The sequence below is a fragment of the Hyperolius riggenbachi genome, chromosome 11, assembly GCF_040937935.1.
Source record: "Hyperolius riggenbachi isolate aHypRig1 chromosome 11, aHypRig1.pri, whole genome shotgun sequence".
NCBI lineage: Eukaryota > Metazoa > Chordata > Amphibia > Anura > Hyperoliidae > Hyperolius > Hyperolius riggenbachi.
This window is the reverse complement of record NC_090656.1, coordinates 177,161,300-177,175,995: the sequence shown is the minus strand read 5'-3', so window position 1 is coordinate 177,175,995 and position 14,696 is coordinate 177,161,300. Positions and strand designations below refer to the sequence as shown.

Genomic DNA, 14,696 nt, shown 5'->3' with positions numbered 1-14,696 from the left:
CAGCCGTGTAAACATATGAAATTGGAGCAGAAAAAAATGGCAAATTACACCTATTCAAAATAGTCCAAAATCACATAACTTTATTGCACAGCACCATGGACACATTGGAGCTCCTCACACGGAGCCAGTACACAGACAAAACACTAACATCATATCTGCGCAGAAATGTAAAAACCAGGAGCCTTCCCACTTCCCTCTTATTCAAAGCCCAGACTTGTGTGCATGGAGACCGGTCGATTTAATTGACTCACGCGCTCAATGCATGCCAAGCCCTGTTACCCTCGCTTGCATTCGCTCACCATGCTTCCCTCTATTAGGGATAAGTCCCAAAGATTGTATTTAGTGCTGCAACAAACACTGTTGGCCGGCTATATCTTCTTTAGAATAACATCATTAAACGTCACTTCCTCATTTGAGTATGTCAATATAGATCTTTTTATATTCCAGCTTATCAATAGGTAGTGTTGTGTTTATACTTGCGAATCTCCACCACTCTCTGGCGTCTCCCTCGGCCAGTCATCCACAGTATAGCATTACTACTCACCCCCGCCTGTACTACAGCAATACGTCAGTACCTCTGTGAGATTAGTTTCACTCTCAGCACATAAGGCGGTTGCAGTGAGCGGTCACTGTCAGTGGTGGATATGGAGAGCTGCGCTTAGACGCGCTGCCATCAGCCAGTTCAGCAAGCGGGCTAGGGCAAACGGGACGCGTGCATTCATGCACTACCGCAGATGGCTCCTCCCACCTGTGCGTTTCACGTCACATGGCGCTTCCTCAGGGCATGCTAGTGCTCTTTATGGGTGGTGGACAGGCAGCCCAACATGGAGTTGCATCTGAGACGTGCCGGGTAATGCCACCGCTTGTCCAATGTTACACATGTGCTACCGATCGCTGCCATTCAGATACATGTACTTACAGCCGAACGGGCTTGTGGCCGGGAGCCAGAAGGCTGAATTGCCTGACAAACAAGCAGTTGAGCCACTCATGGAAAAGAGGCCTTAGTGGATTTTTCTTATGTGTTTGTGCTTTAATCCGTATGGTCCAGTACATGAATTTATCAGAGCTGTCCTAACAGATAGGGCTTTCATGATGGTTGAACATAAGAATGGTTATTTTTTTTTTGAGGTGATCATTCATAATTTGTCTTCTCTGCTCTTCACAGCAAATTAATAATTACTTTGGGCCGGAAGCCGAAAAGAAAGTTTGAATCTTCTGATGACATCTCCGACACTGACGCAACTTCACGAATTCTGAAAGATGAAGACCCTCAGGTGAGTCCATAAGTGGTGCTTTCTTGTTACATGGTGTGACTCGGGGAGATCCACTCAGAGCATTGTCCTGGCCTGAATTGCTCAGGGGAGCGGCTGATTTGGATATGATTGGTTTCAGTCATATGTGTTCTTAGCAGTCATTATTTCGGGCTGTATTCTGTATAATTTCTTGTGATAGATTGTGTTGGGTGGCACATGGCGTTGACCAGTCTGGCGTTGGGATGAGTGGCCTTTAAATGAAACCGTTTATCTCACATTCTCTTACATTGGTATGATGGTGTACTTATTGTTCGTGTTGTGCTTCCATTGTGTACTGGAAGTCGAGCACTAATTATATATTTACCAGAAACGAGTGATATCACTCCTTGTTTCAATCATCTGCAGTGTTATTGACCTTCTAAGATACTTTTATTCTTTCCTCTGCTTATAAGCACATTTTAACTCCTATAAAGATTCATATGCTGAATTCAGTTCCAACATACTGAATATGGAAATCTAGATCTCGGTCCGAAAACACTGTGCAAGCCTTCACTCACTACAGTCTCCCTCCACCTTGAATTCCTCCATTCCAGATAGTATCCATGCATCATTTTCTATTTTTGTCTGTTTTTGTTAAACCTATATTTTGCTTTCTTTGGTCTTTACAACTCCTCATTGATGGCTTCTACTAATGTACTTTATCTGACCTAGACATGTTCTATTGCTGCCAGAGCCATGATGAACATATTTTTTAATTTCCTTCACCTCTTAATCACTTCTTAAACAGTGTTTTTCCAAGAATATTAATAATCTAATTGCTGCAGCCTGACAGATCTCAGATGTTTACCAACAATGGCCATTAATGCAAGTCAGCATCTAAAGTTGGTCCTTTTTATTGTATTGTATATGGACTGGGAATATTCTATTTCTGGTTTGCCAAGTTTTATACAGTTGGCCTGTTACTACCCCAGTATAGGTAACCATATTCCCCCTCAGTATTAGGTAGCCTGATTCCTCTCGGTATAGGTAGCCTGATTCCTCTCGGTATAGGTAGCCTGATTCCTCTCGGTATAGGTAGCCTGATTCCTCTCGGTATAGGTAGCCTGATTCCTCTCGGTATAGGTAGCCTGATTCCTCCCTCAGTATAGGTAGCCTGATTCCTCCCTCAGTATAGGTAGCTTGATTCCTCCCTCATTATAGGTAGCTTGATTTCTCCCTCAGTAATAGGTAGCCTGATTCCTCCCTCAGTATAGGTAGCCTGAACCCCCCCCCCCCCAACCCCCTTCCAATATAGGTAGCCTGATTGTCTTCCCCTCCCCCCCCCCCCCTTCTTCTAAGAAGTTGTATTCTGCCAGGAGAACTTAGGGCTGGTTCAGACGGACGTCTGTGTAGCGTCGCGTCTGGGGGCGTTGCGGCGGTTGCGCGGTCAGGCTTTCAGTAGCCTTCGGTCGCGTTCCGATGCGGTCGCGGTTTTTTTTTTTTCCTAGGGGAACATTAGCCGTCGAGGTTGGCCACTCCCTGGAAGCTTCCAGGGGCAGCTCGAACGCTCGCGAAAATCGGGACCCGAACGCCGCGTTCGGGTAAAAGCGCGCAAAAGCTCGGTGTAAACGCTCACAGCGACGTTCCGAACGCTTGCGGTAAACGCTCCGCAAGCGTCCGTCTGAACCAGCCCTTAAAGTGTAACTGTCGGGCATAAAACAAAAAATCAATTCTTTATTTTTATCTGGTAAACAAGTAATAAGGATGCTTATCAGGCAGTCCAAAAGTTAAAATCTCTATTACTTTTCTTGTTTATAAATGATCATTCCCCAGTTTACCTGACTCTTATTTGGTACGTTGCCGCAAAAAGGAAGTTGCAGTGCGGCGATCGGAGATCAGGAGATTCCATTCAAAGAAAGGGATCTCCTGGAGGGCTTCCCCCGTCGCCATCAACGTCGCCAAAGGGGACTCCAATCCACCCCACAGCGCTGCCTGGCACTGAGCGCACGGGGTCTGGGGAGGGGGGCGGCTGCGGCGCGACAGATGGCGGCGGATCGGCGGGTAGCAGCGGCGATCGGATTGCACATGCAGCTAGCAAAGTGCTAGCTGCGTGCAGCAAAAAAAAAATTATGCAAATCGGCCCAGCGGAGCCTGAGCGGTGCCTTCCGGCCTGAGCGGTGCCTTAAAACTATGATGTTTTAATGCCATATGTACTGTACTTGCCTGAAAGCAATCCAAATTTGGGGCTGTAAGAAAAGCAGTGCGGCTAGTGTAACACAAATCATTTTTGAAGCAGTTACATTTTTCTGTTTACCTGTTTTGCTTTTATAGAAGAGAAGGTCGAACCGGCAGGTAAAGAGGAAAAAATATGTAGAAGAAGCGGAAGGAAAGCATTCAGAGGATGAACCAAAAGCCAATGTTAAACCCAAAAAGAGTGCAACCTCCCTGCCTGCAGAGCAGCCCTTGCAGCTGTTTGTGGTACGTCTTCATGATAGCAGAATGTTGTGCTTTAAGCCCCCTCTACACCATCCAATTCTAGGCGCGATCGATCGAATTCGGTTGGATCTAATTCGATTAGATCAATTAAATCGGAAATATCCGATCGGGAATCGATCGATCGTGTAATGGATTTGCATTGAAAACTAGCCAAAATCTATCACACGACGAATGAATCCCGATCGGACATGTCTGATTTAATCGATCTAATCGAATTAGATCCAATCGAATTCGATCGATCACGCCTGGAATTGCATTGGCATCGAGGGGGCTTTACACAGGTCATGTGATAAACCTGATTACCAATACTGCAATACTTTTCAAGGTACAATCTTATGATGGAGGTCCTCATATCTCTAAAGCTGGTCATACATTGGTTAATGTAGCCAACAGATAGATCCTTCTCAGATCGTAATCTAATCAGTGAGGGATCTATCTGATCAAACTTTCCACACACTGTACAGAGATTTTAAATAGATTTCACTGTCTTCTCTACACTGCCGGGCTTTCCTAGCTGTGTCTTCTCTCCCAGGTACCCTGGGTCCCGTGACAAATGCTAGAAGTGTCAAATACTAGGGGCACCGTGGCACATACCTTGCGTGACCACTAGAGGCCTCTACTGTTTGTTCCTTAGCGTTCGTGACATGAAATAGGCACCCCAGGAGAGAAGAGACCGAAGTGAGTGTCCGGCATGGAGAGAAAACACATGAGGAGACACACTGGTGGACAGGCGAGTGTAAGCTTCACTGCGTACATTGCTGTTCACAAAACAAACGCTGCTAATGGCGTGCTTCCAACCTGCCACAGGTTGAGCAAAATCTTTCATCTACCAAAAATCGGTCAATTGGGAATCATTTGCAGCATCTATTTTTAGCGGATTTGATCAAATGATCGAATTGGATGTATATTGACAGAAAAAAACAACTAGTGTATAGCTACCTACCTGCTGATCCCACACCTCTATTTGTTAGATCAGGCTCAAAGCAAATAAAAAATAAAATCCCTCATTTGTTGTAGAACACTGCTGCCAGCCAGCATGGTGTAGGGTTGTACACCTAAACCTGACTAGTAAATTCTGCATGTAGCAGCCGCCACTGCCCTCCTGTTTTATGCAAAGTATGGAAAAGTGATAATTGTTTGTATGCTGTCATTTTACTCCGTTAACATTTTAAACCAGTAGCTACAATCTCGTAATTCTATCACTGTTTGCAGTAATCAGGCTTACAGGATTTCCCTAGAGGGGCGTAATGAGCACTTCTGGCAGTGTGTAAGTACAGGTTGTAACATACAAATAGTTCCCAACTTGTGAGCCAGACTTTTGACTCAGACTGCTGCATTGTCACAGCTGTGACTGCTGGGCAGGCATTATAGCAGGTCCTGACATCTGATCAATCCATTCAAGGACAATAGATAGTTCCATGAAGGTGCCCATACATTACTTGATTTTCCTGCTCAGTTGACCTTCGATCAGACTGTTTCATCAAATTGTTTCACAATTTCCTTCAAATCAAGCTTTGTCCCCCTCTTTGCCTGATTGTTCCCTCTTTGTGTCTCTGTGCCCGCTCTGTTTCTCTCTGTCTCTCTCAGTCTCCTGTGTCTCTCTCTGTGTCTGCTCCGTCTCTGTGCCCACTCTGTGACTCTCTGTGCCTCCTCTGTCCCCCAAGCTGCATCAGTTCTGGACATAGCTTCAAGCACGAGTCCAGCAATGCTCGTCTATCCACTTCGCCTCCTGCAGGCTATAATGCATGGAATACTTCCTGTATGTCATGTGACATACAGGAACCCGGAGTTTTGTCAAGCACAAGAGTCGGCAGACTGCGATAGAGGACAGACAGCGTTTCGACTCGTGTGGAAGGTATGTCCAACGCTGTGGGCCGCACGCACCAGGACTTTGAGGAAGTTTGTAGCCACTACTTCAAACTTCCCCCATGTGGAAATGCGTTAATTGCCGCTTTGACAATTCCAAAATTGTGATCTTGGTGATCACGATTTCGGTTTAAATTCGATTTATCTTTCAGGCCTAGTGTGGGCCTCTAGTCAATCAACTTTTAATCGACCTCACTGTTGTTCCTTGCCCAATAAAGTTTATCGCTTAAGCGCTTGGGGGGATATTAAGCAATTTGTGGGCACATTGCCTGTCATGCTTCGCATCTGACCATCTATAACATATGTCAAACTAAATCTGGCCCCTGGAGCCATGAAATTTAGCCCCCAAGTGGTTTCCCCACTTTGCATTATGTTTGGCCTACTGTAGACCACCAGGGAAGCTATATTGCAGGTAAAGTGCCACAATTCCAGGGATACAATATGGGGTAAAGCACTAAACACTAAGGAACTGTATAGGGGAGAGTGGGAGCCTTTAGACACCAGGGAACTGTATAGGGGAGAGAGGAGGACCACATTACACCAGGGAACTGTATAGTGGTTGGGGGGGGGGGGGCTTATTAGACACCAGGGAACTTTATGAGATGAAGGCGACCAATAGACATTAAGGTTGGCCTGCAATTAGACCCCAATGTTCAATTTCGGCCCACTTTGTATTTGAGTTTAACACCCATGATCTATAATTGGCATTTAGCCTGACCCAGACGTAGGGTCACTGTTCTCTAGACCCATCATTTGAGATTCTGAATTTGGAACAATTTCTTGCTGAACTGGAAGTGATGTTCACCTGGGCTGAATTGGAAATTAGCATGGAGGCTAATCAGATTTGGAGACCAATAGTTTATATGACAGCCAATGATTGAGATATTCAACATCAACTTTCCACATCAGATTAGCACCATGTAAAGCTCCGTTCACACGCTATACTATGGCCGTTGGAATCTAATGACAGATGAGGCAGACGATAATTGTTTAAAAAAAATATGCCCCAACGACTGTAAAATACAGCAGTTATCATCCATGGATGTCTAGGTGGATTAGTTCAATTATCGCTGTTTTTATCCTACCGAACAATGACAAACAATCGATCCATTCAAAGTACTTGTGTGCTTTGAATGGATCGACAGACCGTCGTAGTGACGTCACTGGATATAAATGTGTGCAGTTGTCGTTCAGTCATCTCTAGCAGTTGGGGATAGCTAGTTTTCTAACTATTGGGGTCTAGCTTGTATACGGAGGTTAAGGTTTTGGTTCAGCCCAGGGGAGTTCTGAGAAACAGACTGAATTGATTGTAGGCTATACAAATGCCCTTAGTTTTCAGACATTATTGGTGGCTTCAAGCTCCTCCCCTATTTTCACATGAGAGTACATGCTGTTCAGCTGAGCTCAGAGTGCACATTGGTACAGAAACTGCAGAACACAGCCATTAACATATTGTAGTCATGCATTATCTGGTTTACTTAGTGGGCCTCTTCTTGCTCATTACTGGCCCTTATGCCTGGCCACAGCGCTGATCCTAATAGACCGGAATGTAGGTTTGTTATATAAAGTACTAGCTGGTGGCCCGGTGTTGCCCGGGTATGTATTTGGCCTGTTGGCTCCGCCCACTTTTCCTAATACTAACACACAATTACTCAATTACTTAATGACCAAGTGTGTGAGCTTTGTGGACTTTGGCATCAATAATTTGCATTGAAAGAAAATAAATCTGGCTGTGGCTCCACCCCTTTTCTGAATTTGAACCCCAATCACCCAATGGCCAACTGTGCCAGGTACAGGTGATTAATATTGCAAGAGGCTTGTGCCATTAACAGTGCAAAAATGGCAGCAATTAAATATTTCCCCTTGAAAATCAATATATGGATTTTGATTGGCATTTGTAGGCTCCACTCACTTTTCTGAATATTAATCCCAGTCACTCAGTGATCAATTGTACAAAGTTTGAGAACCCTAACATTAACAGTGTAAGAATGGCTGCAGTTTACATTTTCCCAGTGAAATTTGTATTTTTCTCCGCCCACTGATGTCCCGACATTGCTCGGGTATGTATTTGGCTGGTGTTGTCTCCGCCCACTTTTTCTAACCCTAACACAATTACTCAATGACCAAGTTTGTGAGCTTTGCAGTCTTTGGCGTCAATAATTTGCATTGAAATTAAACAAATCTGATTGGCTGTTTGTGGCTCCACCCCTTTTTCTGAATTTGACCAATTGTACCAGGTTTAAGGATTAACAGTGCAGGAATGGCAGCAATTACATATTCCCCTCAAAAATCAATAGGTGAATTTTGATTGGCTTTTGTAGGCTCCACCCACTTTTCTGAATATTGATCCCAGTGACCAATTATGCAAAGTTTGACAGCCCTACCATTAACCGTGTAAGAATGGCTGCAGTTTACAGTTTATCCGTGAAATATATAATTGCCTCCGCCCACTGATGACCCGGCATTGCCCACTTATGTATTTGGCTGGTGTTGGCTGCGCCCGCTTTCCTAACCCTAACACACAATTACTCAACTCAATGACCAAGTTTATGAGTTTTGCGGTCTTTGGCATTAATAACTTGCATTAAAATGAAACAAATCAGATTGGCTGTTTGTGGCTCCACCCTCTTTTATTAATGTAAACCCCAGTCACCCAATGACCAACTGTACCAGGTTTGAGGCTTGCACCATTAACAGTGCAAGAATGGCAGCAATGAAATATTCCCCTTAAAAATCAATAGGTGAATTTGATTGGCTTTTGTAGGCTCCACCCACTTTTCTGAATATTAATCCCAGTCACCCAGTATTCAACTGGGCAAAGTTTGAGAACCCTGCCATTAACCGTGTAAGGATGGCTGCGGTTTACATTTTCCCAGTGAAATTTGTATTTTGTCTCCACCTACCGATGACCTAGTTGTGGCCCGGTTATGTATCTGGCTGGTGTTGGCTGCGCCCAGTTTTTCTAACCCTAACACACAATTATTAAATTACTCAATTACCAAGTTTGTGAGCTTTGCGGTGTTTGGCATCAATAATTTGCATTGGAATGAAACAAATCTGAGTGGCTTTTTTGGCTCCACCCCCTTTCTCAATTTGAACCATAGTCACCCAATGATCAACTGTACCAGGTTTGAGGCGTGTGCCATTAACAGTGCAAGAATGGCAGCAATGTGATTATTCCCCTTGAAAATCAATAGGTGTATTTTGATTGGCTTTGATAGGCTCCACCCACTTTACTGAATATTAATCCTAGTCACCCAGCGACCAATTGTGCAAAGTTTGAGAACCCTGCCATTAACAGTATAAGAATGGCTGCAGTTCACCTTTTCCCAGTTAAATTTGGTTATGGGAATAAAGAGTATCCTATACTTTATTCCAGGTAATGTACTATGTGTGTGCCAAATTTCATTCAAATCCGTTCAGCCATTTTTGCGTGATCGAGTAACAAACATCCGAACTTTCCCATTTATAATATTAGTAGGATTTACTTGACGGTTACACAACTTGACTCTGTTAACAACCACTTCTTGCTGCTTTTAAGCTAGTAATTAAGTCCTGTATGACAGAGATACTACCAACAGCTGAAAAGCTGTCCTGAACTTTCAATAACACCAAATGTGCTAATTTAAGTACAGTATTGTGTACATTTGCAAACATTTTGTGCACCTTTGTGTGTAAAATGAATGTAAACTCATTCATGTGTTGGTCATGGGATATATGGCCACCTAAAAAAGGCTAAGTAACTTTTTGTGTTGTCAAGCCCAAAATGAGGAAGTTCTCCCAATGGGAACAAGACCGTGTATGATAGAATAGTTTCCTTTTCCATCTGCATCTAGAACTGAAGTACACTTCTGGCCAGAGTTGGCTGTTGCAAGTATGATACACCTCTTAACTAGATTTTAAGCTGGATTTTTCAGGTTACTACAATCTCTAATTAGGAAAGTGGTCCCACAAGACCCAAAGATAATTCTTCTCTGCACTTTCCAGTAGAAGCTCGGACTAAACTTCCAAGAACCTTATCAAATTTTTTTCTTTGTAACTGTAAAACCGTAACACACAGTTTGTGTCTTTTGATGAGGCTGAATCTAGGGGTACAACTTTTATGGCTCAAGAACAGGTTGCAAGTGCCCTTGGGTTTGTACTACTTAGGTAGCTAAAGTGTTTGATCAGTGGCATCAGATGGCGTCAACGGGAGGGGGGGGGGCTTAGCCCTGGGGCTCTAGGCGATTGCTAAACTTTCTACACCTTTCTGCTTGCTATCTCTTCTGTTTTGTTTCTTTTCTTTACTCTCACTTTCAATACTTATTTCTGAGGTAGACTCAAGGTGATCCGATTTTACCGCAATTCGATAAATATGATCAGATCTCCCGAAAAAATCGAAAGCTTTTTTTTCACTTGACTGAAAAATCAGATTTCCCGTTTGTTTGGTTTTTTTGTTTTCTTTTATCGATCTGCTGGACATTTTTCTTAAATTATTCTAAAGATTGTATGGTGTGTGTTAGATATTAAATGTATCAATATACACACCCTAGCAATTTTCTCAGTTTCTAATAATTTTTATCTTAATTGGGGAAAAAAAATATACATATAAACGTGTGTGGTATATTGGTCAGATTTTTGAAATGTTACAATCAGTCAGAAAAATGTATTGCACTTCTTGAACTGGACAGATATTTAAAAAATTGTATGGTGTGTGACCACCTTCAGACTGTAGAGCAACAGAGACCATAGCACTCCTCTGGATTTCTTTACTAAACAATGTTGAGTGTGTATCTGAATACTGACACATACGAGTGTTCATAACACATTACTAACTGCTTGGTCTTGTGCTAAGGCTGTATGATTTTTACTTTAACCTTTAACCCCTAAAACCATTCTAATGAAATTCTTGAACTAGAAAGTGCGCATTCAGTTGGTATGAACTGGTGTTTATGGCACCATCTTTCTGCCAGCTCTTCATTCCGCTTTCAAAGGCCTGATCGTTAGCTTTGTAGATCTTTTTTTTACTTTCCATTTCCTCTTCCTGCAGGAGAATCCCAGTGAAGAAGATGCTGCAATTGTGGATAAAATTTTATCATCCAGGATGGCAAAGAAAGAGGTGAGAAGCTGCAGCTCTTGCCATATTCACTCTTCTAAACCATGAACACGACCTACAACATTGTCTGCTCTTCTGTTTCAGACTGCATCTGGAATGTTGGTGGACGTAGAGGAATTTTATGTCAAGTACAAGAACTAGTAAGTGTGGTGCTTTTAGCCTGTACTTCCAACTGCTAATTACGCAGGTGAAATATGGCCTAGGTTAAATGTCTTTTCTGCCGATAGATTTAGGCCTAGTTTACAGTTAGAGGGTGTTGACCATGAGTGTTCCATTGCCCTATGGAATGTGAAGCATGTTAACCTTTGTGAGATCATAAATCCTTCCAAATTAAAGTCAGTGGCTTTTAGTGGCATAGCTGCTGAGCGCCTAGCTTCTTCCCTCCTTATAACGTAGATCCCTCTCTAGCACTCCTCTAATCCACACTGTTTTTACCCCATCCCCACTGAGGAGTAGTTTCTGCAGTGATGCTGGAGGAGGTGGGTATTTTCTCTACCCCATCAATGTATTGGTCAGTTGTCCTCTTCCATGCAGCTGCCCATGTGAAGCCACTTTTCCATGAGCAGCTAAACGTGGTAAATTCACCGCTGGTTAGCTGCTCCCATTCACTGGCTGGGCATTTGCTAATGCTCAGTAGGTGTGTATCTAGCATTAGAACGATGCAAATACTTGATGGGGTGGAAGTTAAAAGGATAGCATAACAGCCAGGCAATCTTATCGACTTCAGCCTGTTTGTTCTATTAATTCAGGTTTTATAAATTGCCAGAGTTCTTGCAGGAGCAGAGATTATATATGTTATTGTATTGAACTGCGATAGGACCGCTCCTGCATTATGCCTGTTGCATTAGGTTTATTCTAATAACACCAATTTATAAGAAATGTCTCAACCAAAGGCAGACAACGTCAAATGGGGAAATAGGTAGAGTCCAACACATAACTTTCGCTATAAACAAGTAAATAATGTCTACTTCATGCACATGCCAACAAATTTATATGCAAGAAAACAAAAAATGAGAATTGGCTCTCTGGTGCATGAAATAGAGTAAAAAATTGCTTTATTATAATTAATCACATATATCCCAACAATTGTATAAAAACCACCCTAAAACACATACAATCCCATATACATGAATAGATATTTGTATATTCCTCCTCAACACAAGTTAAACCTACGGGGGCTGCAGTCCCCCATAAGATTGATTATCAAAAAGGAGTTCATTTCCAAAAAATCGATTGATGACCTGCTGGCTCACTAGTGACATTAATCACTAGTGAGCCAGCAGGTCATCAATCGATTTTTTGGAAATGAACTCCTTTTTGATAATCAATCTTATGGGGGACTGCAGCCCCCGTAGGTTTAACTTGTGTTGAGGAGGAATATACAAATATCTATTCATGTATATGGGATTGTATGTGTTTTAGGGTGGTTTTTATACAATTGTTGGGATATATGTGATTAATTATAATAAAGCAATTTTTTACTCTATTTCATGCACCAGAGAGCCAATTCTCATTCTTTGTTTTCTTGCTTCTAATAACACCAGAGCTGTGACAATGATCAGTGTTCTAGATTATACTGTAACCATCAGCTGTGAAACTTCCAGCCAGACATGTTCACACTCACAATGGCAAAGCACTGAAATCTGTTCTCCTCTCTTCAGCTCTTATCTACACTGTGAATGGGCCACTGAGCAGCAGCTGCTGAAGGATAAACGGATTCAGCAGAAGATAAAACGTTTCAAGATTCGGCAGGCACAGCGAGCGCACTTTTTTGCCGATGTAAGCCAATGTTTCTCCCTTTACATCAGTACCTGTGGTGAGGTCATATTTCACATAATGTTAGACAGATCACTGATGTGTCTTAACTTCTATTCTTGCATTAAGATGCCATTGGTTGAAGTTTGCAGCATGCGATCCTGGAACTAAACATAAGCAATAGCAACACTTTAGGCTGTGGTAGGATTTCCTGTCCTCCATTCGGATGTTCTTCTGGTCAAGAAGATCCAGGGATGGTCAATAAGATCCAAATCATTCCAAGTTGTGGAGGATTGTGCAGCCCTTGGTGGGATTCAATAGGTCCATTTTCAAGCTGCATAAATTGGAATACAATATTTGCATAATCCCACATCAAGTCATAATTATTTTGCATCTTGTTAACCATCCCTGGATATTAACAAATAACATTCAGTGTTTAGCAAGGATCTGTTTGAGAAAATCACCTCTTAAAGGAATACTATAGATTAAACCATTTTTTGTAAATGCTGTATGTTAGGGCACACATTACCACAAGTAGTAGTAACAGTTTCCTTCCTTACACAGCTCTGCCTCTCTGCTGTAAAATCCTCCACCAGGTTGAGATACAAAAGTGCCAGGCTCTTAAAGGGCTAGACCAGGTATGGGCAGACTCGGCCCTCCATCTGTTACGGAACAACAAGTCCCACAATGCATTTGCCTTTGAGTCATGACTATGGCTATCAGGCTCCTGCAATGCATTGTGGGACTTGTAGTTCCTTAACAGCTGGAGGGCCAAGTTTGTCCATGCCTGGGCTAGACCATGTTCCTGCGAAGGGGGGTTGCTATCGACTCCTCAGTGTATAGTTTAATAATCACCTTGCTGAAAGAATCTTATTCTGATGGTGGTAAGGGGTTAAAGATTCCAGCAATGTGTGTTCCTTGTCTTCTGTTCTATGACTGATAAAGATCCAGATAATGCCTTTGTAAGCCGCATCTCTCCCTATCATAGCAGCCTATGAAGTAGATGCAGCCTGGAATGTAACATCACAAGCAAGCCAGTCAGTCAGGAATAGTGTACACACATCCCCCTGCTAGTTATATTACACCAATATTATAGCTCATCTAGTTTTGTTAACTCCTCAGATCAGCCGCCTCCTCATGTCTTCTGCATGCGGTGACACAGTGAAGTATATTTGTGAGCTGTGTGAAGAATTAAAGATTTTAGATTATTTTTAACCAGGGAGAGAGAACTGGGTGAATAAAGTGCCCCTAGCACTAGTGGTAATGTGTACCCTAACATAGAGTATTAAAGTAAAAATACCAATTAAAAACGTTTCCTTTTTTTTTTTAAGTTTCATAGCCACGGAAAGATATGAGTGTTTGGAATTTGCGATATTGTGTAACAATCGTCTAATGAACATTTTTTAAAGGCCGGTTAAGACAGCTCATTTGTTTCCAAAGACAGTCATGACAGATCACATCGCTAACAATTGTTAACATTTTTGCTAAATTGACTTTAGCAAAAACATTGTTTAATTTGAACACTCATTTAAACAATCATTTACGTTCTGTCTTTCGCGTCGCTCCTGCTAAAATTTTTAAAGCAAGATTGGGGATCCATAGTACGTCAGTGGAGTTCTCTGATCTCATCTTTCCATGGGTACTTAGCTATAATAATTCTCAACCAGTGGGGAGGCAGCAGCCCAGAAGCAACAACTTGCGTATTATTCTTACCAGTTTAAAACGGACTATTTAATTACTTTAGATCACAGGTATTAAACGCCAGTCCTTGAGGACTGTATTCATGTCAATGTTTAGGATGGACTGAGAAATGTGATCTGCTTGATGAATGACACCTTTTTTAAATCAGTCCTGTCAATTAATTTGCGCTGTGCCAAAAATATGTGAGGAACTCACCCCTTGAGGACTGGAGTTTGGCATGTTTTTATTGGATCAGAAGTGGTTTATTTATTTATTTTCATATCTATATATACAGGTGGAAGAAGAGCTATTTAACTCTGATTATGTAGAAGTTGATCGTATACTAGAGGTTTCCTTCTGTGAAGATAAAGATACAGGCGAGGTAATTATTAAGTATTTATTTTTTCTGCCACTGCTGCTGTCCTCGTAAAAGGTGCATGATACACAATCCAGCGGGCCACCAAATATTTCACACCTGGAACAATTGCTCATGCCAAAATAATGACTGTATCGGTAATGAAGTGTTTATGTTGGCAAGAAGGGCAGTTCTACATTATCTCTATGAGTATTTC

The 14,696-nt window shown here is 42.3% G+C and overlaps 1 protein-coding gene across 1 annotated transcript in view; it reads left to right on the top strand.

Moving 5' to 3' along the window:
- CHD9 (chromodomain helicase DNA binding protein 9) overlaps nucleotides 1-14,696 on the top strand; it is a 246,922-nt gene that overhangs the window by 110,838 nt on the left and 121,388 nt on the right. Inside the window, 6 exon segments of the mRNA XM_068259704.1 lie at nucleotides 1,166-1,274; nucleotides 3,564-3,710; nucleotides 10,624-10,692; nucleotides 10,774-10,829; nucleotides 12,351-12,468; nucleotides 14,420-14,506. Coding sequence (XP_068115805.1) covers nucleotides 1,166-1,274; nucleotides 3,564-3,710; nucleotides 10,624-10,692; nucleotides 10,774-10,829; nucleotides 12,351-12,468; nucleotides 14,420-14,506 — 586 coding nt within the window.